This window comes from Salvelinus namaycush, chromosome 15 (assembly GCF_016432855.1).
Source record: "Salvelinus namaycush isolate Seneca chromosome 15, SaNama_1.0, whole genome shotgun sequence".
Lineage (NCBI taxonomy): Eukaryota > Metazoa > Chordata > Actinopteri > Salmoniformes > Salmonidae > Salvelinus > Salvelinus namaycush.
The window spans coordinates 7,392,125-7,416,829 of record NC_052321.1 but is presented as its reverse complement, the minus strand read 5'-3'; the positions used below and the strand labels follow the sequence as shown (position 1 = coordinate 7,416,829).

General features: G+C 46.2%; 1 protein-coding gene across 2 annotated transcripts in view; it reads left to right on the top strand.

Moving 5' to 3' along the window:
* The window catches only part of susd6 (sushi domain containing 6), a 32,001-nt gene extending 8,526 nt beyond the window's left edge, over positions 1-23,475 (top strand). The window contains exons 2-7 of one of the 2 annotated variants that reach the window (XR_005478195.1): positions 13,038-13,232; positions 17,416-17,610; positions 18,644-18,782; positions 19,938-20,404; positions 20,538-22,063; positions 22,148-23,475. Coding sequence is in view for 1 of the 2 variants with exons in the window: in XM_039009278.1 (XP_038865206.1) it covers positions 13,038-13,232; positions 17,416-17,610; positions 18,644-18,782; positions 19,938-20,404; positions 20,538-20,563 (1,022 nt within the window). In the remaining variant the exon portion in view is untranslated. Of the gene's footprint in view, positions 1-13,037; positions 13,233-17,415; positions 17,611-18,643; positions 18,783-19,937; positions 20,405-20,537 lie in introns of both variants that reach the window. The other variant, XM_039009278.1, reaches the window with a different exon arrangement.
* The last annotated feature ends 1,230 nt before the right edge of the window (positions 23,476-24,705 follow it).

Sequence of the window (24,705 nt, the reverse complement as noted above, 5' to 3'; positions counted from 1 at the left end):
GAAGCACAAAATGTGCCCTTTAAAAAAATATATATATAATAATTTTTATTCCCAATATTTAGCGTGAAACCTGACTGAAGCTGAGCAGAATTTACAATAAGACTCATTATACATCTGCAAGTAGATATTTTTGTCTTTCCTTTTCTGCGTGAAAAACAGAATCCTGCGTTTAACATGACATTTGGTGTGTGTGTGCGTGTGTGCGTGTGTGCGTGTGTGCGTGTGTGTGTGTGTGTGTGTGTGTGTGTGTGTGTGTGTGTGTGTGTGTGTGTGTGTGTGTTTGTGTGTGTGTGGACCCCATATGTGTTCTTCTAAACGTTGTCGTTCTCACGATAACTACAGAGGCAGGCAGGCGGGGTCATATATATTTTATATATAAAAACCACAGTGCTGTTCTGGCTCAGTCTGCTCAGTTTTCTGTTCTCTTTCTCAGCCTCATACAGGAAGTCGTCTAACCCTAAACCACTAGCCTATCTAGTAAACAAAGCCTGCCAGAAACAATGGCCTTTGTCTTCTGTTCTGTAAACCAGGTGGTGTTTTGCATGTTCCTTCCAAGGCATCCCCCTAAAGAGCTGTTAGTCAGCCCCTCCAGGCACAGCCCCTCCAGGCTCAGCCCCTCCAGGCACAGCCCCTCCGGGCTCAGCCCCTCCAGGCACAGCCCCTCCAGCCTGCCCTGCTCAGGGAGGAGAGAAGGAGTAAACCAGTATGCTGCTTCTGTTGAAATGTGAGGACAAAGAAGTGTTTGAGCAGGGTGTTGGAGTTGGACGGAGCCCACATTCAGCTAGATCACTGGAAAGTCATTAGTGAGAGTGGAGTGTGTGTGTGTGTGTGTGTGTGTGTGTGTGTGTGTGTGTGTGTGTGTGTGTGTGTGTGTGTGTGTGTGTGTGTGTGTGTGTGTGTGTGTGTGTGTGTGTGTGTGTGTGTGTGTGTGTGTGTGTGTGTGTGTGGCTGTGTGTGTGTGGCTGTGTGTGTGTGGCTCTGTGTGTGTGTGGCTCTGTGTGTGTGGCTGTGTGTGTGTGGCTCTGTGTGTGTTTGGCTCTGTGTGTGTTTGGCTCTGTGTGTGTTTGGCTCTGAAATGTGTTTTAGCACTTGCTTAGTTTCTTTGTGTGTGTGTGTGTGTGTGTGTGTTCAGTTTCTGTTTCGTGCTGTTTGTGGGGGATTACGGCTCTTCTTGTGTTTGACTTCTCTTTTCTCAGCTCAGGTGTGTGTGGCTCTCTGTGTGTGTGTGTGTGTGTTTTCTCCTTACAACCCCGGAGTGTGTTTACCTTCTCTCTCTTCACTTCCTGCAGCTAGACAAGAGGAAGGTCTAAGATCCACTGTTACAACCACACTGAAGAAGTGTAGTTAGTTAACATGTCACTGACCTTAGTCAATGGGCGGTGAATGACGAGCCAGCTCTCTGTAGTGAAGCTTAGTGAATGTCAGAGCAGGGGGTGAGACGAGGTGTGGCCACTTTACCAACGTGACCAGGCTATCTCCCAACATGGCTGCCTGACTACGAGGGTGTAGGTGGAGGAGGACGTTGCCCTCGAGCACTAACTGAAAGCCAGACTGGTGTTCATCGGGACACATCGTAGGCTAACGCCACACTAATGCAGAGTTGACCCAGCCGATGATGCCATGGACCGTTCATCACCATCTTGTATGTATGATGCACACTGTAACATTTAGCTAGACAAATGGACAGCATCCGACCACTGCATGTCCATTTCTATCATTTTTGGTTTCAACATTATAGATGTTGTTGACGTTCCATATTTATGCTAAACTCACCTCTACTGTCTTTCTTGGCATGGGGAAAAATATGTTTACTTTGCCAAAGCAACTAAAAAAAAATCATTAAACAAAAGTCTCTCTCATATTTATGTATATATTTATATATATATTGTTGTCCAGCATGGTAGAGAAGAGCACTTTGTGTCCATTTAGATAACAGGCTGACATTACTGTGTTTAACTGTCCTAAACAAATTACTCCATTTCATCTTTCTCAATTAAATTCTATTTAAAGGGCTTTATTGGCATGGGGGGAAAATGTTTACATTGCCAAAGGAAGTGGAAAAAAAGTGAAGCGGAGTCTGACATCATGGTTAGGTCCATATTTAGTCACAGAGAAAGGTCAGGTGGGGTCAGAGTCTGGATGACAGTTACACTGGAGGATACATCAACGCCCACACACACAGAAACACACACCAACTGTTGCAGTGTGAGGCCAGCTTGTAGATAGCAGATCGTGTGTCACTGTCAACTCCTTTTGAGCTCCCCAGGGACATTCTCCCCTATGGCCCCCCCAGGCAGATACTGCCAGTAAACGGCCCTACACAGAGACGGCAGACCCTACTCTGCCCCCCCAGGCAGATACTGCCACTAAACAGCCATACACAGACTCATATGCTGTTCAAAATAACACCTGAATCAATGATTAAGCTTCGCTTAGCTGACCTATCCATCTTGCACGTGATATGTAGAACTGTTGAACTGTGCAGCCGCCTGGTAACTCATGGACAGCCGCCTGGTAACTCGTGAACAGCTGCCTGGTAACTCGTGGACAGCCGCCTGGTAACTCATGGACAGCCGCCTGGTAACTCGTGAACAGCCGCCTGGTAACTCGTGGACAGCCGCCTGGTAACTCGTGAACAGCTGCCTGGTAACTCGTGGACAGCCGCCTGGTAACTCGTGGACAGCCGCCTGGTAACTCGTGAACAGCTGCCTGGTAACTCGTGGACAGCCGCCTGGTAACTCATGGACAGCCGCCTGGTAACTCGTGAACAGCCGCCTGGTAACTCGTGAACAGCCGCCTGGTAACTCGTGAACAGGCAGTTGGGAGATGAACATCAGAGTTGTGGCAGTTGGTGTTTTGAACAGAACACATGCAGTGTAAATGGAATGCAGTGTTTTGAACAAACCAGAGATGAAACTCAACAGCAGAGGTGTAATTTATGAAGTGGTCTGTCACTCTCTGGTCTCTGTGTTTTGGGGGGGGGTCTGGTCTGACAGAGGCTGCTCTATTTGTTTGGAGCTGAGAGTAAGAATGTCTGCCTTCCAGCTGGCCGGGGGTGGGTGGGGGGCTTTCCCCTGTTCTCTCTGTTCCCCACTGCCCAAACGTACTATGCCCATCTGCTCCTAGGAAGTGTGTGTGCGTCCCTGTGTGTTTTTAGTTAGCGGGTCAGCCCGACTATAGCCCTTGACCTCTCATCCATAATCGACCTCGGTAGATAGGAGAGTTCAGTCGTCTCTCCTATTCAGCGTCAGCCTGCTCAATGATCTTCTGTAGTGAAAGGAGACAATAGGCCGCAGTACAGACAGGTGGCTGGCCTCCTAGTTAAAACACTTTAATTTCAGCGTTATAGAGGAAGGGCCTGTGAGATCTAGTATTTGTGTGGTCTCAATGAAACCGAGTAGGCAGCCTATGCATGGGCGGAGAATCACGTGGCAGTTCTTTTTCCCCAATTTTTTAAATAAATTGATTATTCATTTTATTTGTCTCTGTCCTCAAATCGTTTTCCTAAAAGGTAGGACACAGCTGTGTGATATCTGCTGATATAGCCCAGTAATACCGATAGCCTAATATAATGGGCCACGGTGAGATTCTCTGGTAATTTAACCTAGTTCTTAGGTTATTTTTGTGCATATTGCCTATAGGGTGTAAAATTGCTAGGCCCATGGCTGGCAGGTGAGCTGTGTCACATATATACCTGAAATAACATGGCAGGACTGTGGTTGGGTCGGGACCAGTTCTTGTGGTAACGGGTGACAGCCAGTGGTATGAAAGGCGGCAGCAGGATGAATAAATCAGCCCCGCTTAGACCTCTAGTGTGTGTGTGTGTGTGTGTGTGTGATGGAAGGGCCGGAGAGAGCTGACAGTGGAAATTAGAATTCTCTGGAACATGTTCTAACTTCCGTAGAACAATCGCCGAATCCTACAGCTCCATGACTTTATATAGCCTAGTTTCCTTTTCAACTGTGGTTCTGACAAACAGCTGTTGTTGGAAGATCAAACAATGACTAGACTAACACGGGAAGGAAGATTGGGTGTCTGTGTATGTGGGGGGGGGGGGGGGGGGGGGGTTAAGGGGTGTGAATGTTTCAACAAAATTGGGATCCTTAACTGTAAGAAAAATCCCTAACCGAAAAACGATATTTTCCCACACAATTTTAAATCGCAATGCAGTTATCACAAAACATTATGTTCTGCGTTAAAGCCGAACTAGACGATATGCTATAAAGGCCTGGGGAAAGTTGTCATTTAAATAAAACCAGAGAGGAAGGCTTTACTTTAGGCTATTTTGGGGTAATTTGCGAGGCATGCAAACATTTTTTTTTTACGGTTAAGGATCCTAATTTCTTTTAAACGTTTTAACGTTTAAACCCCTAATGTCCACGTACACACAGATTACCAAGACATATGCGCGCGGTTCCTTCTGCCTGCGCCCTCCTCTCTCTCCCTCACGCTAGCTCGCTTGCTCTTTCTCTTCACTAATGATGCAAGTGTGTGTTCAGTCTGTTGCGTGTAGAATATCCGAGCCCAGCCTTTCTTTAAAGTATGTGTCGCGACTTGTTAGATTAAATGTATCATTATTTCATGAATTACAGGAATTGGTTTGGCCAAGTGCAACAGTGCTCTCTGCTTGGCAGCGGTGTCAGTTTGGCAGCTGTGGGAGTGGGAGGGAGATGCCCGTGTGCTTCGCGGTTTACCACATCTGTTTCTGCAGTTTTCTTGAAGATCACTCCTCGACCCCGACGCTGCAGCTCTGTCGTTCAGCAGCAGATGATGCGCTGTCAGCCAATGACTTGTCATTCTCACTCGCCGCTGTCTAAATAAAGGGAGCACTATCTCTTATAGTAGTAAATGTGTTTTCACTTTCTAACAATCCCCTAATAGCTAGCTAGGTAAAGTTAGCCAAAGCTAGCTACTGTTAGTGCAACCCTAAGTAACAGTACAGATGAAGATGAAAAATGATCAGGCCTACTGTACATTTTACTGTAGAAATGATCAGGCCTACTGTAGAAATGATCAGGCCTACTATACATCTTACTGTAGAAATGATCAGGCCTACTGTACATCTTACTGTAGAAATGATCAGGCCTACTGTACATCTTACTGTAGAAATGATCAGGCCTACTGTACAGCTTACTGTAGAAATGATCAGGCCTACTGTACATCTTACTGTAGAAATGATCAGGCCTACGGTACATCTTACTGTAGAAATGATCAGGCCTACTGTACATCTTACTGTAGAAATGATCAGGCCTACTGTACATCTTACTGTAGAAATGATCAGGCCTACTGTACATCTTACTGTAGAAATGATCAGGCCTACGGTACATCTTACTGTAGAAATGATCAGGCCTACTGTACATCTTACTGTAGAAATGATCAGGCCTACTGTAGAAATGATCAGGCCTACTGTACATCTTACTGTAGAAATGATCAGGCCTACTGTACATCTTACTGTAGAAATGATCAGGCCTACGGTACATCTTACTGTAGAAATGATCAGGCCTACTGTACATCTTACTGTAGAAATGATTAGGCCTACGGTACATCTTACTGTAGAAATGATCAGGCCTACGGTACATCTTACTGTAGAAATGATCAGGCCTACTGTACATCTTACTGTAGAAATGATCAGGCCTACTGTACATCTTTCTGTATAAATTATTGTTGAAAACAAGTCTTGGTTGGAGCTATTGCTGTTAAAATACAATTAAAACAATGTATTCTGAACTGGAATAAACTGATTGAAACAAAATGTTTTTGGAGAAAAACACACTCACACAGTTCTGGGTTGCTCATCTACAGCAGGAAGTGGTCTCCTGCCTGACTGAGAACCGGTTCTGGGTTGCTCATCTACAGCAGGAAGTGGTCTTCTGCCTGACGGAGGAAGCAGTAGATGTTCTGATCCAGTTTGGCACCACATACCTATGAGTCAGGGTTCACAACTCTGGCATACTTAAATCAAGTACAGGGTTACACTGTCAAACTGAGCCCAGAATAGACATGCTTGTTGAAACTTCAACCAGCCACAAACCTCTCATTAGAGCTTTGTTTGTTTTCTGGTTTACATCTGGGTGATGTGGTCAATCAGTTTATTCCAGTTCAGAATGAAAATCATTTATTATATTTTAACAGCAACAGTTCCAACCTAGACTGTGTTTTGAATTGGGAAAAAGCAACATGAATAGCTACCTCCTTCAGAATCTAGCCAGCAAATTAGCTACTAGCTATTTCGTCAATGTTAGCCACTGCTAGCAGTCTTAACCTTTAGCATAGACACCAACCGCTTTAGCCCGGATAATATCTGCCAGTCTGTACAGCGCAATATCAGCCCTGAGCATATCGGACCTCATCATAATGAGGACAACGTGATCGGTCTCTGTTCTGAAAATACTGACTCTTTAGGAGTCGATTCCTAGCTGAATCGAATCCTGACACTCACACAAACTGCAGGAGTCGACGTGCAAGGAGTCAGGTAATCAATTATTTTGGAGTTGACTCCCCCACCAATACGTACGTCATCGCCGTTAACGTTGGGTAAAAATGGCAGAGAAAGGCCAGCGACAGCAGCAAAGTCCTGTATGACAATACTTTGAGAAGGAAATGCAGACTTTGGGAGGTGAATTGAGAGACAGTAATGGTAGTAAAGGTACATCTGAAAGGGGACGCACGGTGAGACCCAAACCGTTTCTGGCAGCAGCACAGCTGCATTGTGAATTCATCTGGAATTTTTGTAATTTTTCTTACATTTGTTTTCCGTTAACTATATTGTTTTCCATAGTCAGATCCCTAGTGTACACACACACACACAGAGCTCAACCTAACACACACCGACTAGGTTTCACACACACACACACACACCACCCTTCGTTGTCTGGCATCCAGAGTGACTGGTCTGTAACAGTGTGCTCAGACGTGTTGCCTTCTCCCCCATGATCCTCCCTCACTGACTCCTCTCTCCCTACGGATACGTCAGCCTGTCTGTAAGGAGCATGACTTTCACCCCGCAGCATGTTCCCTTTTCAATTGCTCAATCTCTCGCTCTCTTTCTCCCTTCATACCTTTTTCTGCCTTTCTAGAGGACATTAAGCCACCAGCTCTCCTTCTCTCTGTCTGCTTCCCTCCTTGTCTGTCTCCCTCCCGCTCTGTCTGTCAACCCCCTCAGCCTTTCTACTGTCAATAGAGCCAAGCCCCTCAGCCTCTCTACTGTCAATAGAGCCAAGCCCCTCAGCCTCTCTACTGTCAATAGAGCCAACCCCCTCAGCCTCTCTACTGTCAATAGAGCCAACCTCCTCAGCCTCTCTACTGTCAATAGAGCCAACCTCCTCAGCCTCTCTACTGTCAATAGAGCCAACCTCCTCAGCCTCTCTACTGTCAATAGAGCCAACCCCCTCAGCCTCTCTACTGTCAATAGAGCCCAGCCTCTCTACTGTCAATAGAGCCAACCCCCTCAGCCTCTCTACTGTCAATAGAGCCAACCTCCTCAGCCTCTCTACTGTCAATAGAGCCAACCCCCTCAGCCTCTCTACTGTCAATAGAGCCAACCTCCTCAGCCTTTCTACTGTCAATAGAGCCAACCCCCTCAGCCTCTCTACTGTCAATAGAGCCAACCTCCTCAGCCTCTCTACTGTCAATAGAGCCAACCTCCTCAGCCTCTCTACTGTCAATAGAGCCAACCCCCTCAGCCTCTCTACTGTCAATAGAGCCAACCTCCTCAGCCTCTCTACTGTCAATAGAGCCAACCCCCTCAGCCTCTCTACTGTCAATAGAGCCAACCTCCTCAGCCTCTCTACTGTCAATAGAGCCAACCCCCTCAGCCTCTCTACTGTCAATAGAGCCAACCCCCTCAGCCTCTCTACTGTCAATAGAGCCAACCCCCTCAGCCTCTCTACTGTCAATAGAGCCAACCTCCTCAGCCTCTCTACTGTCAATAGAGCCAACCCCCTCAGCCTCTCTACTGTCAATAGAGCCAACCTCCTCAGCCTCTCTACTGTCAATAGAGCCAACCCCCTCAGCCTCTCTACTGTCAATAGAGCCAACCCCCTCAGCCTCTCTACTGTCAATAGAGCCAACCCCCTCAGCCTCTCTACTGTCAATAGAGCCAACCTCCTCAGCCTCTCTACTGTCAATAGAGCCAACCCCCTCAGCCTCTCTACTGTCAATAGAGCCAACCTCCTCAGCCTCTCTACTGTCAATAGAGCCAACCTCCTCAGCCTCTCTACTGTCAATAGAGCCAACCCCCTCAGCCTCTGTTCCTTTCCAGCAGTCTCATGTAATGAGTTTAACGCTCTGATAATGACGGCTTGACTCAAATCCCTGGATTAGAGAGAGATAAAGGGAGGCATGGGAACACAACACAACACCATCCATCCACCCACTCCAACCTAACAACAACAACAAAAGACTAACAAAGGAACCAAAACATATTTACCAACCCAGGGAGAGGGGTTATCCTCCTCCTCCCAGTCTTTAGTCTCTCTCTCTCTCTCTTTCTCTCTCTCCCCCCACCTCTCTCTCTCTCCCCCCACCTCTCTCTCTCTCTCTCTCTATTTCTCTCTCCCCCCACCTCTCTCTCACTCCCCACCTCTCTCTCACTCCCCATCTCTCTCTCTCACTCCCCATCTCTCTCTCACTCCCCATCTCTCTCTCACTCTCTCTCTCTCTCTCCCCCATCTCTCTCTCTGGGTGTCTATTGTCCTGCCGTAGCCTTTCAGCAGCTGCATTACTATAATAATGTGATCTGAGTTGGCCTCCAGCAGCTTGTAATGAAGGATAATTAGAATTTCAATTTACCGGAGCCGACTAAGACCCTCCCAGTCCCTTCCTCTCTCTCTCTCTTTCTCTTGTCTCTGTTTCTCTGCCTCTCTCTTTCCCTCTTTCTTTCTCTTTTCCAGCTCATTGTCATTGGTGACAGATGGGCGGAGAGAGGATTTTAACGCCCCCCCTCCCCCGCCTCTCTTTCTCTCCCCATAGGACCCGTTGGAACCCACTAAATGCCCTTTTATTTTGAAGTCCCATCAGACACCAGGGTATTAGACTCTCACAATGAACCAAGTGATTCTTAAAGGGGCAATCAGCGGTTGAAACAATAACAAAGTGTACCCTGTTTCAGTAAAAAAGCTGAGGTATGGGGCTCGAGAAATCGAACCACTCTCAAATTCGTATACAGACAGAGCTATGGATGCAAGGACTGACCATCCATTATATTAAACAAGTATAGTTTTAACCATGATTTCAGACTATTTAGTGTGTGTTTTTACATTTACATTGTTTACAAACATTGGAGTAAAACAAGCTTATATTTCGGGTTCTGACAGTTGAACTGAGCTCATGGGGCATTTATAAGTTATATTCTTTAAGAATCAATGGATATATACACTGCTCAAAAAAATAAAGGGAACACTTAAACAACACAATGTAACTCCAAGTCAATCACACTTCTGTGAAATCAAACTGTCCACTTAGGAAGCAACACTGATTGACAATAAATTGCACATGCTGTTGTGCAAATGGAATAGACAAAAGGTGGAAATTATAGGCAATTAGTAAGACACCCCCAATAAAGGAGTGGTTCTGCAGGTGGTGACCACAGACCACTTCTCAGTTCCTATGCTTCCTGGCTGATGTTTTGGTCACTTTTGAATGCTGGCGGTGCTTTCACTCTAGTGGTAGCATGAGACGGAGTCTACAACCCACACAAGTGGCTCAGGTAGTGCAGTTCATCCAGGATGGCACATCAATGCGAGCTGTGGCAAAAAGGTTTTCTGTGTCTGTCAGCGTAGTGTCCAGAGCATGGAGGCGCTACCAGGAGACAGGCCAGTACATCAGGAGACGTGGAGGAGGCCGTAGGAGGGCAACAACCCAGCAGCAGGACCGCTACCTCCGCCTTTGTGCAAGGAGGTGCACTGCCAGAGCCCTGCAAAATGACCTCCAGCAGGCCACAAATGTGCATGTGTCAGCATATGGTCTCACAAGGGGTCTGGGGATCTCATCTCGGTACCTAATGGCAGTCAGGCTACCTCTGGCGAGCACATGGAGGGCTGTGCGGCCCCACAAAGAAATGCCACCCCACACCATGACTGACCCACCGCCAAACCGGTCATGCTGGAGGATGTTGCAGGCAGCAGAACGTTCTCCACGGCGTCTCCAGACTCTGTCACGTCTGTCACATGTGCTCATGTGCTCAGTGTGAACCTGCTTTCATCTGTGAAGAGCACAGGGCGCCAGTGGCGAATTTGCCAATCTTGGTGTTCTCTGGCAAATGCCAAACGTCCTGCACGGTGTTGGGCTGTAAGCACAACCCCCACCTGTGGACGTCGGGCCCTCATACCACCCTCATGGAGTCTGTTTCTGACCGTTTGAGCAGACACATGCACATTTGTGGCCTGCTGGAGGTCATTTTGCAGGGCTCTGGCAGTGCGCCTCCTGCTCCTCCTTGCACAGAGGGATGGAGGTGGGAAGAGTGGGAAGCGGAGGGATGGATGAGGGGAGAGAGGCGGGGTGCTCTCTCACATCTCTCCCCTCTTTCACGTCTCTCCTCACTCTCTGCTCTCTCTCTCTCTATTCAGAATGATTAGGCTATCTAAATGTGCTTGTACTAGAGACTTAATGAATTCTAGCCAGCCAGTGGTGATAATGTACTAGAGACGCTAGACTTAATGAATTCTAGCCAGCCAGTGGTGATAATGTACTAGAGACTTAATGAATTCTAGCCAGCCAGTGGTGATAATGTACTAGAGACTTAATGAATTCTAGCCAGCCAGTGGTGATAATGTACTAGAGACTTAATGAATTCTAGCCAGCCAGTGGTGATAATGTACTAGAGACTTAATGAATTCTAGCCAGCCAGTGGTGATAATGTACTAGAGACTTAATGAATTCTAGCCAGCCAGTGGTGATAATGTACTAGAGACGCTAGACTTAATGAATTCTAGCCAGCCAGTGGTGATAATGTACTAGAGACTTAATGAATTCTAGCCAGCCAGTGGTGATAATGTACTAGAGACTTAATGAATTCTAGCCAGCCAGTGGTGATAATGTACTAGAGACTTAATGAATTCTAGCCAGCCAGTGGTGATAATGTACTAGAGACTTAATGAATTCTAGCCAGCCAGTGGTGATAATGTACTAGAGACGCTAGACTTAATGAATTCTAGCCAGCCAGTGGTGATAATGTACTAGAGACGCTAGACTTAATGAATTCTAGCCAGCCAGTGGTGATAATGTACTAGTTTCATACTCATGATGTTATAGCGGAGGTCGATTAGGTCTAGTGCAGTGCTTTCAACAACGAGGACAAGAGTCGTTTTGTACTGAGATAATACTACTTCTAGTGCCATGCTTCTCCAAAAAATCATCTGACTTCTCAAGGTTGTTTGTTTACTGTAGTAAAATCCTCATTCCGTTTGGCAGACTAGAAATTGTTATTCGTTACAGTCAGTCCCCTTTGGCAACACGTCAAGTTTTGGCAAGAAAATAATTTGATGGTGTGAGGTTATGTGGTAAAGCTGTAGCTACCAAGTTTAAGTAGTAGTAGGCCTCTTCAACTAATATGGGATTTATTGCTGCAGCTTCTTGTTGTGCTGGTTGTCTTCTGTTGACCTCTCACACGCAATCGAGCGCCGACACGCAGTCCTCTGCTTAGCTCGTCCCGAGGCGGTTTGTGTCCCGCTGGCCTGCAGCGTTTGGTCATCAGCTAATCATCCACCAGACCACATTATGAAGACTCTTAAAGATCGGACGATTAATCAGTCAATTGTCATAAGAGGAGGGAGACAGGCGGCACGTAGCCTAGCGTTTTAAGAGCGTTGGGCCAGTAACCGGTTCGAATCCCCGAGCCGACTAGGTGAAGTCTGTGCCCTTGAGCGAGGCACTTAGCTTGAATTGCTCCTGTAAGTGGCTCTGGATCAGAGCGTCTGCTAAATGACTCAAATAAAAATGATATAGCCTATAAAGTGGGTGTGCCTAATCTTCTGGTGGCAGCTACATTTCCCCCTGGAGATAAGAGAGTAAGATGGAACATGGAGGAGCAACACACACACACACACACACACACACCGTCTATTTGTGCCAGCCAGGGCAGAAAGATACCTAAACAGCTCGGCCTGTGATTACAACAGAGAAACTCAGACAGAATGGGAACAAAAGTCTCTCTCTCGCTCTCTCCGACTGAAGATAGTCATTCTGGAAGGAATATTGTTTAGACTCCTATTTTATATTGACTTCAAAGAGGTGCCTGCGGCTGTTCTTGACACAATGTCCGTCTCCCTGGTTTAAACTGTGTAAATGTCAGCTTGTCCTGCCACATATAACCCGTCAAATCACTGAGACCAAGTCCAAGCTGTTGTTAGTCCTGAAAATTTACACCGTCAATGTCTGGGATGCTAGTTTACCGTTGGAATGGTTTTCATTAGTGTAGGTGGTAGAATATCACTTTTCTCACCGTGTTTTAGTGAGGCAGGTGTGTGTGGTCGGCGCAGTGGGAAGGTACTGGCACACATTCAGAGAAGTAATGTTCCCTTCCTTTTACTGTGCTGGGAAGCGGGAACACACACTCTCACTCTCTGTCTCTCTGTCTCACTCACACGCCAAACACACACACAGTACAGTACGGCAGCACCACAGATGAAGTATTGGAGAGTGGATCAGTGAACTGCTAGGCTCTGGGGTTCATTCTCAACCTGTCTGAGTGGCTTATAGTGCTGTAACTCTGTTCACAGTCCCCCTTCCTCTCTTCTTCAGTTAGCCACCAGTCCTTTCTGTTATGACCAAGACTATAGAGATATTAAACAGGAGAGGAGTCCTCCTCTGAGACATTTCAGGTGACAGCAGACATTCAGACTAACCTAATCCCTGTTTCTAGTGTGAATGCTGCAGTCTCAACATATTTCCGTTGAGACTGTGAAAAAGCACAGAAATACAAATCCTTCCGTTCCATGAGATCTCTCGTTACCGGTGGTCTTCCATCCGCAGAGACGCATATCCTGTCTCCTATCAAATCTAAACTGCTAATATGAAACGAACACCTCTGTGTCCTCCAGGATGCCCGCAGCCGCTGGCTGTACAGCATGGGGAGCTGGTGAACCAGACTCAGGGGAACCGAGGCTCCTCCCCCCCTGGTACCCTGCTGTCCTATGGCTGTGAGCCGGGCTACACCCCCGATGGACCCACCACCATCACCTGTACCACCGCTGGAACATGGTCCCACCTGCCTCCACGCTGCATACACGCTGATGGTTAGTAGTTGTACACACACACCGCATACGCACCAACGATTGGTAGTAAGTACACACACACCGCATACGCACCAACGATTGGTAGTAAGTACACACACACTCACCAGTACTTGTTCTGAAGCATCTTACTGGCTTTCTGCATCGATTAGAATAGTTATCTGACTTCTCTCTCTCTTTACCTCTCTCTCTCTCTCTCTTTACCTCTCTCTCTCTCTCTTTACCTCTCTCTCTCTCTCTTTACCTCTCTCTCTCTCTCTTTACCTCTCTCTCTCTCTCTTTACCTCTCTCTCTCTCTCTTTACCTCTCTCTCTCTCTTTACCTCTCTCTCTCTCTTTACCTCTCTCTCTCTCTTTACCTCTCTCTCTCTCTTTACCTCTCTCGCTCTCTTACCTCTCTCTCTTTACCTCTCTCTCTTTACCTCTCTCTTTACATCTCTCTCGCTACCTCTCTCTCTCTCTCTACCTCTCGCTCTCTCTCTCGCTCTCTCTCTCGCTCTCTACCTCGCGCGCGCTCTCTCTCTCTCTACCTCGTGCGCGCTCTCTCTCTCTCTACCTCGCGCGCGCTCTCTCTCTCTCTACCTCGTGCACTCTCTCTCTCTCTCTCTACCTCACGCTCTCTCTCTCTCTCTCTACCTCGCGCTCTCTCTGCCACTCCCTCTCTCTCTACCGCAGACGCTGCACTTGACACATTTATGAAACTACTTATCCCAGTTACTAATAAGCACGTCCCCATTAAGAAAATTACTGTAAAAACGGTTGAATCCCCTTGGATTGATGAGGAATTGAACATTTGTTGGGATGAGGCAAAAGGTATGGCAATTAAGTCTGGCAGCCCAACTGATTGGCAAACATGCTGCAAATTAAGAAATCATGTGACTAAACTAAATAAAAAATAAACTACACTATGAAACAAAGAAATTATATGAAGAAAAACAGTAAAAAGCTTTGGGGCACCTTAAATTACATTTTGGGTAAAAAAGCTAACTTTTATAACTTTCATTCATTTAATCAGATGGCTCATTCATCACAAAGCCCACTGACATTGCCAACTACTTTAATGACTTTTTCATTGGCAAGATAAGCAAACTTAGGGATGACATGCCAGCAACAAACGCTGACACTACACATCCAAGTATATTGGATCAAATTATGAAAGACAAGAATTGTACTTTGGAATTTCATAAAGTCATTGTGGAGGAGTTTTTTTTTTTTGTCTATCAGCAATGACAAGCCACTGGGGTCTGACAATCTGGATGGAAAATTACTGAGGATAACAGCAGATGATATTGCCACTCCTATTTGCCACATCTTAAATTTAAGACTACTACAGAGCGTGTGGCCTAAGGCCTGGAGGGAAGCTAAAGTCATTCCGCTACCCAAGAATAGTAAGGCCCCTTTACTGGCTCAAATAGCCGACCAATCAGCCTGTTACATCTTAGTAAAGTTTGACCAGATACAATGTTATTTTACAGTAAACAAATTGACAACAGACTTTCAGCACGCCTATAGGGAAGGACACTCAACAAGCACAGCACTTACACAAATGACTGATGATTGGCTGAGAGAAATTGATGATAAAATGATTGTTGGGGCTGTCTTGTTAGACTTCAGTGTGGCTTTTGACATTATCGATCATAGTCTGCTGCTGGAAAAAACATATGTGTTATGGCTTTACACCCCCTGATATAATGTGGATAAAGAGTTACTTGTCAAACAGAACACAGAGGATGTTCTTTATTGGAAGCCTCTCCAACATAATCCAAGTAGGAGCAGGAATTCCCCAGGGTAGCTGTTTAGGCCCCTTGCTGTCTATGTATGCGGATGACTCAACACTATACACGTCAGCTACTACAGCGACTGAAATGACTGCAACACTTAACACAGAGCTGCAGTTAGTTATGGAGTGGGTAGCAAGGAATAAGTTAGCCCTAAATATTTCTAAAACTAAAAGCATTGTATTTGGAATGAAACACTCACCTCAACTGAAACCTCAACTAAATCTTGTAATAAATAATGTGGATATTGAGCAAGTTGAGATGACTAAACTGCTTGGAGTAAACCTGGATTGTAAACTGTCATGGTCAAAACATATTGATGCAGTAGTAGCTAAGATGGGGAGAAGTCTGTCCATAATAAAGCGATGCTCTGCCTTCTTAACAACACTATCAACAAGGCAGGTCCTACAGGCCCTAGTTTTGTCACACCTGGACTACTGTTCAGTCGTGTGGTCAAGTGCCACAAAAAAGGACTTAGGAAAATTGCAATTGGCTCAGAACTGGGCAGCACGGCTGGCCCTTGGATGTAGACAGAGAGCTAATATTAATAATATGCATGTCAACCTCTCCTGGCTGAAAGTGGAGGAGAGATTGACTTCATCACTACTTTTATTTATGAGAGGAATTGACATGTTGAATGCACCGAGCTGTCTGTCTTAACTACTGGCACTCTTGCTGCTGGTGAGTCTGATCCACCTCTACGCAGACGACACCATTCTGTGTACTTCTGGCCCTTCTTTGGACACTGTGTTAACAACCCTCCAAACGAGCTTCTATGCCATACAACTCTCCTTCCGTGGCCTCCAACTGCTCTTAAATACAACTAAAACTAAATGCATGCTCCTCAACCAATCGCTGCCTGCACCCACCCACCCGTCTAGCATCACTACTCTGGACGGTTCTGACTTAGAATATGTGGACAACTACAAATACCTAGGTGTCTGGCTAGACTGTAAACTCTCCTTCCAGACTCGCATCAAACATCTCCAATCCAAAGTTAAATCTAAAATTGGCTTCCTATTTCGCAACAAAGCATCCTTCACTCATGCTGCCAAACATACCCTCGTAAAATTAACCATCCTACCGATCCTCGACTTCGGCGATGTCATTTATAAAATACAACACTCTACTCAATAAATTGGATGCAATCTATCACAGTGCCATCCGTTTTGTCACCAAAGCCCCATATACCACCCACCACTGCGACCTGTACGCTCTCGTTGGCTGGCCCTCGCTTCATACTCGTCGCCAAACCCACTGGCTCCAGGTCATCTACAAGACCCTGCTAGGTAAAGTCCCCCCTTATCTCAGCTCGCTGGTCACCATAGCAGCACTCACCTGTAGCACGCGCTCCAGCAGGTATATCTCTCTGGTCACCCCCAAAACCAATTCCTCCTTTGGCCGCCTCTCCTTCCAGTTCTCTGCTGCCAATGACTGGAACGAACTACAAAAATCTCTGAAACTGGAAACGCTTATCTCCCTCACTAGCTTTAAGCACCAGCTGTCAGAGCAGCTCATAGATTACTGCACCTGTACATAGCCCATCTATAATTTAGCCCAAACAACTACCTCTTCCCCTACTGTATTTATTTATTTTGCTCCTTTGCACACCATTATTTCTATCTCTACTTTGCACATTCTTCCACTGCAAATCTACCATTCCAGTGTTTTACTTGCTATATTGTATTTACTTCGCCACCATGGCCTTTTTTGGCCTTTACCTCCCTTCTCACCTCATTTGCTCACATTGTATATATATGTTTTTCTACTGTATTATTGACTGTATGTTTGTTTTACTCCATGTGTAACTCTGTGTTGTTGTATGTGTCGAACTGCTTTGCTTTATCTTGGCCAGGTCGCAATTGTAAATGAGAACTTGTTCTCAACTAGCCTACCTGGTTAAATAAAGGTGAAATAAAAATTTTAAACACAGCTCTGACACCCATGCATACCCCACAAGACATGCCACCAGAGGTCTCTTCACAATCCCCAAGTCCAGAACAGACTATGGGAGGGACACAGTACTACATAGAGCCATGACTACATGGAACTCTATTCAACATCAGGTAACTGATGCAAGCAGTAAAATAGATTTTTAAAAACAGATTAAAATACACCTTATGGAACAGCGGGGACTGAAGCAACACAAACATTGGCGCACACATACACACACATGGATTTAGTACTGTAGATATGTGGTAGTGGTGGATTAGGGGCCTGAGGGAACACAGTGTTGTGAAATCTGTGAATCATTGTAATGTTTCAAAATTGTATAAACTGCCTTAATTTTGCTAGACCCTGGTAAGAGTAGCTGCTGCTTTGGCAGCAGCTATCTCTACCGCTTTCTCTCTCTACTGCTGTCTCTCTACCTCTCTCTGTCTCCATCTTTACCTCTCCTCTCTCCCACAGTGTGCCCCCCTCCCACGGAGCCAGAGAACGGAGGGTACAGGTGCCACCCGTCCCCCTGCCACCGCCTCACCCAGAAGACCGTGATAGAGTACTTCTGTGACGAGGGCTACGCTCTGAAGGGGGACTACAAGTTCCTCACCTGTCAGAATGGGGAGTGGGACGCACCCATGCAGATCACCTGCCGCCTCAGCCAAGGTAAGATCATCTCTCCTCTCACCCCTCACCTCATACCCCCCTCACCTCATACCCCTCACCTCATACCTCATACCCCTCACCTCATACCCCTCACCTCATACCCCTCACACCTCATACCCCTCACACCTCATACCCCTCACACCTCATACCCCTCACCTCATACCCCTCACACCTCATACCCCTCACACCTCATACCCCTCACCTCATACCCCTCACCTCATACCCCTCACCTCATACCTCTCACATCATACCCCTCACCTCATACCCCTCATACCCCTCACCTCATACACCTCATACCTCTCACCTCATACCTCTCACCTCATACCCCTCACTCCACCCCTCACCACTCATACACCTCACCTCATACCCCTCATACCCCCCACACCCCTCCTACCCCACACCCCTCATACGCCACATCCCCCCCCCCCACACCCTACTGTATGTGGTGTAGTAGGCCAGCATCCATATCTAGTTGTCTGAGTAGAACATCCCCCTCACATCCTACTGTATGTAGTGTAGTAGGCCAGCATCCATATCTAGTTGTCTGAGTAGAACATCCCCCTCACATCCTACTGTATGTAGTGTAGTAGGCCAGCATCCATATCTAGTTGTCTGAGTAGAACATCCCCCTTACATCCTACTGTATGTAGTGTAGTAGGCCAGCATCCATATCTAGTTGTCTGAGTCAGACTAAGAGCTCCTGTCTCAGTAGAACGTTGAGGAACCCTTCAGTTGATTCTGTCCAAATGCTCAGAAAATATCACTCAATTTAAAAAAAAAAAAAAAAAAAAATTTAAGTATCGTCCAGTGTTTGCTGTCTCCCGACTGTCTCCCGACTGTCTCCTGTCTCCCTCTCTTAATTAAATTCAATTTCACAATGCTCTATTGCATAACAGAAGTAGATATTTGTTCTGCCAAAGCAACAATCCTAAACCTCTCCCCATCCATCTTTCTCTCTCTCTCTCTCTCTCTCTCTCTCTCTCTCTCTCTCTCTCTCGGTCTCTCGGTCTCTGTCTCTCTGTCTGTGTCTCAGATAAGGAGCTGCGGTCTCCGTTGGCGATGCCAGCGCTGTCCATCGTAGCGTCCACAGCCTCCTCTGTGGCCCTCCTGCTGCTGCTGGTGGTGCTGTTTGTTCTGCTGCAGCCCAAACTCAAGTCCTTCCACCACAGCAGGTACACACACACACACACACACACACACACACACACACACACACACACACACACACACACACACACACACACACACACACACACACCTTTACCTCTGCATGTGTATTTTGCTCACATTTTGAGCCAGTCAGATCCAGTTTGGTGAAGTCAAAATGTAACTGGTTTTACAAGTTAACAGGCCAAGCAGATGAAGAAACTGTTAAAGTGAAAGCTGCAGTAGAAATAGTTCAACAGTTAACTAACAGCCATACTCAAATCAAATCAAACTTTATTTGTCACACGCGCCGAATACAACAAGTGTAGACTTTACTGTGAATTGCTGATTTACAAGCCCTTAACCAACAGTGCTGTTCAAGAAGAGTTAAGAAAATATTTACCAAATAAAATAAAAAAAGTAACACAATAAGAATAACAATAACAAGGCTATATACAGCGGGTACCGGTACCGAGTCAGTGTGCGGGGGTACAAGTTAGAGGTCATGTGTACATGTAGGTAGGGGTGAAGTGACTATGCATAGATAATAAACAGAGAGTAGCAGCAGTGTACAAAACAAATGGGGGGGGTCAATGTAACTAGTCCGGTGGCCATTTTGATTAATTGTTCAGTAGTCTTATAACTTGGGGGTAGAAGCTGTTAAGGAGCCTTTTGGTCCAAGACTTGGTGCTCCGGTACCGCTTGCCGTGTGGTAGCAGAGAAAACAGTCTATGACTGGAGTCTCTGACAATTTGATGTGCTTTCCTCTGACACCGCATAGTATAGAGGTCCTGAATGGCAGGAAGCTTGGCCCCAGTGATGTACTGGGCCGTAAGCACTACCCTCTGTATCGCCTTACAGCCGGATGCTGAGCAGTTGTCTCTGGTTCTGTGATTTTAACAGTCAGCACTCATTAGATCTAATGTTAGTAGGCAGCTCTGTTGATTGTGTTGTCAGGTCTGGGGGGCTGTCAGGCCTGGGGGGCCGTCAAGCCTGGCGCCATCTATGATCAGTTCCACAACCTCCTCTAGTCTACACAGGGCTTTGTTAGGACAGGAACATCACACAGCCCCACACCACTAGAAATACTGGGCGGCATGCAATAACCTAGTTCTCTCTCCTCCCTCTCTCATACACTGATTCTTTCACATTTTATTTTCTCTCCCCCCCTCTCTCTCCAGGCGTGAGCAGGGTGTATCAGGCCAGCCAGCCTCCATGGTGGTGGAGGGGCTCCAGGTGGCCCTCCCCTCCTATGAGGAGGCAGTTTACGGTAGCGGAGGTGCCTCCCTCCCACCGCCTCCAGAGTCCCGGGTCCAGATCGTCCTGTCTGAGGGGCCCCAGGGGGCTGAGGGTGGAGCCGAGGGGCCCAGCAGTAGGTCTCAGTCCCACCGTCACAGAGATACAGAGATGTGCCTCCCCTCCACGTCCTCCTCTTCTTCCTCCTTCCCTTCATCCTCCCGTCGCGCAGAGACCGTACTAGTCCACCAGGCCCCCTCCTCCTCCTCTTCGTCATCGTGGGTTACGGAGCACGGAGGAGGTGCGTGTGGTGGAGTCGCACCCCTGGTCACGCTGGCCAGACGTAGAGACTCCGAGAGCAGCGACCAGCACAGCCTGCTTTCTGTCACCTCCGTAGACGACTTCTCTGATGGTAGGTGGTGTCCTCAACTGTCGAAGGCTTAGCATTGGCCGTTTAACATTGTGACTGGACTCTCATCCCATCTTCACTTCTACCTGCGTTTATACATACTGTAGCCTGATGTTATGATCTCTTATCTCTCCAGATATCCCCCTGTTAAAGGAAGCCTGATGCCCCTGCAGCAGCACCACTCCACCCTACAGCTGACCAGGAAACACTGAGGCTTCTGCTGGGGCCTTCTACCTGAACTATACCACCCTACCCTACAGCTGACCAGGAAACACTGAGGCTTCTGCTGGGGCCTTCTACCTGAACTATACCACTCCACCCTACAGCTGACCAGGAAACACTGAGGCTTCTGCAGGGGCCTTCTACCTGAACTATACCACCCTACCCTACAGCTGACCAGGAAACACTGAGGCTTCTGCTGGGGCCTTCTACCTGAACTATACCACTCCACCCTACAGCTCTGAACCACAGAACTACAAAATTACCCAGCGTACCAAAAACAGGAATCATGTCAAAGAAACTCAACCTCCCTCCACGTCTGCAACTTCTCACACGGCTCAAAGACAAGAGCAGAGTCCAACTTCACCCCCAACTATTACCAACCGTGCACAGAAATTAGACAAACCATTTCCACCACCAGTATCCTCTCCTCGTGTCCTGGCTACCCCTTCTGCAATGATCTCTAAACTACCACCCATGTGCAGAAAACTGCTCCCTTTCTCTCTTACTGGGAACTAACGAGCCCTTAATACCTACGGCCCCCTCAGCTTCAGAATGGACCTCAACACAGACAGGCAGACAGGCAGACAGGCAGACAGGCAGACATGCATCAAGTGGTTTCAGCTGAATATAGATACATATGTATAAAAGCATACATACTCAGAGTCCAGGTTTGGTACTGTATGTCTGTGTCTCTATGGACACAGCAGAGTCCAGGTTTGGTACTGTCTGTGTCTCTATGTACACAGCAGAGTCCAGGTTTGGTACTGTCTGTGTCACTATGTACACAGCAGAGTCCAGGTTTGGTACTGTATGTCTGTGTCACTATGTACACAGCAGAGTCCAGGTTTGGTACTGTATGTCTGTGTCACTATGTACACAGCAGAGTCCAGGTTTGGTACTGTCTGTGTCTCTATGTACACAGCAGAGTCCAGGTTTGGTACTGTCTATGTCTCTATGGACACAGCAGAGTCCAGGTTTGGTACTGTCTATGTCTCTATGGACACAGCAGAGTCCAGGTTTGGTACTGTCTGTGTCACTATGTACACAGCAGAATCCAGGTTTGGTACTGTCTGTGTCTCTATGGACACAGCAGAGTCCAGGTTTGGTACTGTCTGTGTCACTATGTATACAGCAGAGTCCAGGTTTGGTACTGTCTGTGTCTCTATGTACACAGCAGAGTCCAGGTTTGGTACTGTCTGTGTCACTATGTATACAGCAGAGTCCAGGTTTGGTACTGTCTGTGTCACTATGTATACAGCAGAGTCCAGGTTTGGTACTGTCTGTGTCACTATGTACACAGCAGAGTCCAGGTTTGGTACTGTATGTCTGTGTCTCTATGGACACAGCAGAGTCCAGGTTTGGTACTGTCTGTGTCTCTATGTACACAGCAGAGTCCAGGTTTGGTACTGTCTGTGTCACTATGTACACAGCAGAGTCCAGGTTTGGTACTGTCTGTGTCTCTATGGACACAGCAGAGTCCAGGTTTGGTACTGTCTGTGTCTCTATGGACACAGCAGAGTCCAGGTTTGGTACTGTATGTCTGTGTCACTATGTACACAGCAGAGTCCAGGTTTGGTACTGTCTGTGTCTCTATGGACACAACAGAGTCATTTATGTATAGCTCTGTTACACAGAACACACGTCTGTCTAGGCCTGCACCTAATCAACCACACTCCCAAAGGCTTTATCTCCAACTGCAAGGTTAGTGGCAAACATAATGATGTTTTTATCACTGATGGTGATGATGACTGTGGATACAGACTTGAACTTGTGCATCTCCTTACTCTAATGGGGATAAAGAGAGTCTCTCTCTCTTCAGTGAGGACTGTCTTGGTTTGGGCCTGGGCTGGCGTATGCTGCATGTTCTCTCTCTCTACGATGACGTCCTGCGGCCCACACGGTAACCCTGTCTGTCTACTCTGCATGAAGTCCCTCTGCAACTCTGCTGCCACTCTGGCATCTCCCAAGTAGGGCATTGTCTTGGGTCAGACAGCGCCACTTTTGTCTCGTGTTTCGTCGGAGTGAGGCCACCTGTCAGAAGATGGATTGAGCACGTCACCAGAGCCAGCAACAGGGTTATAAACACACAGGCTTGCCCAGACACTACTGTATCATGATAAAAGAAGATTACCGACACGCTTGCCTTTTTTTCTGTTCATCACAACAACCGATATGTGTTCTGCTCCCTTGTTGATGTGGCTATCTGGGGTGTTGTTCCGTTGTAGTGGCTACAGTATCTTCTAGACACCTGGCTGTGTGTGTATTTGACCGTGGAACTGAACAACACGTCATGACTGTTTCATGAATGAAGAGTGTTCCGCTATAATGTTAAATTAAGCAAGGCCTTGTTCTGTTGTTTTGTTCAAAGCAGGGGAGTTTATTTTTTCATGATGAAAACATGTTGATTTTTGTGTTTGGTGACTGCACATTGGGTAATATATATTTGTTTTTCCAATCTATTTATTATGTGTGTGTGGTGTGTGTGTGTGTGTGTGTGTGTGTGTGTGTGTGTGTGTGTGTGTGTGTGTGTGGCCAGGTTGGGTTCACAAGGATGGAATATCGTCCAGAGTTGCTTCAAAACGGTTAGTAACCCTGTGCATCTGCATCTTTAAAAAGCTGAAAATCCTTGCTCAAAACCAGCGCATTGTAAACAACTATTTTTCTTTTGTTTTAAATGTTCAGTTCAAAGTTGAATGAGCACAGCTTTAATTTATCTCTGGTATGTGATGAAAGCAGTTCATATGCGTTTGGGACTTGAGGTCATCACCTTAGCCCGTTAGTTTCAGACGGGGTCTGAGTTGAGTGGTTGTTTGAATTACTTTTTCCACATTAAATTTTTATTTGTGACTGTCTGTCCACCTGTCATTGTCAATTACTTCATAAACACAAGCAGAGAGTGTTGCCTTTCATTAGATTTTGTTTGTAATTGCATCGCAAGTTTCCTCCATCTTTACCTGCGTTACGATGTTGAAACGTCTTCAGTGTTTCCCCAGTGGCCTTACTTTTGACTTTACTAGTCATACAACTGTCTTGTGTATTTTTCAATGGGTTTTATTTTTGTTTTTGGATGTGATTTTAGAGAAAGTCCATCCTCTTCTCTCTGTCCTCCCCAAAAGGCTTCTTCAGCAACTGTGATATTCAAAAGCCTAAGCACCTAAAACAAATACTTTTTTTTCTGTCTGTAAGAAATTGTAACTGTTGCATTGAAGTGTAAAAAAAAAAGAAGACATTTTGAACCATTTTTCTGGCGTCCAGACCACTGATCTACAGTGTTTCCTAGAAAATGACAAAAGAAAATCATGTCCATCTCTTGATTCTGCATTTCAATGATTTCATGTTTTGGTTTTCCTCTGTACATTGCAATGGGCGTGAAGATAGTATTTTAATATTTGTATAAAGTTTAATTTAATTCTACCATGTGTATATAACTATTTCTAATTAAAGCTTTCTTTTGAAATGTGTGAGACCTGATATTGTTTTTTGTTTTTTTTACATTGAAGATCATATTGGGTGTGTGTCCAAAATGGCACCCTATTCCCTATATAGTGCACTACTTTTGACCAGAGCCCTATGGCACCCTATTCCCTATATAGTGCACTACTTTTGACCAGAGCCCTATTGATCCTGGTCAAAAGTAGTGCATTATAGGGAATATAGAGCAATTGGAGCAATATTGACATTTCTATACTGGAAAAGAATGCAGGCCAGGGGTATTCCACTACAAATTAAAATTCAGCTGAACATGGTTTCCGCTTACACTGCATGGCCAAAAAAAGTAACTTGTTATTTGTGTTCAATTCATCCAGGCAAACATTGCATTTCGTTACTCAAAAAGGTTGTATAACATAAAATAGATTAACGTTGTGGCCTTTTTATTGATTTGGCAAAACTGAACGTTTGGACCTCTACTTTATAAGAGGTCATCTCCTTACCTCTACTTTATAAGAGGTCATCTCCTTACCTCTACTTTATAAGAGGTCATCTCCTTACCTCTACTTTATAAGAGGTCATCTCCTTACCTCTACTTTATAAGAGGTCATCTCCTTACCTCTACTTTATAAGAGGTCATCTCCTTACCTCTA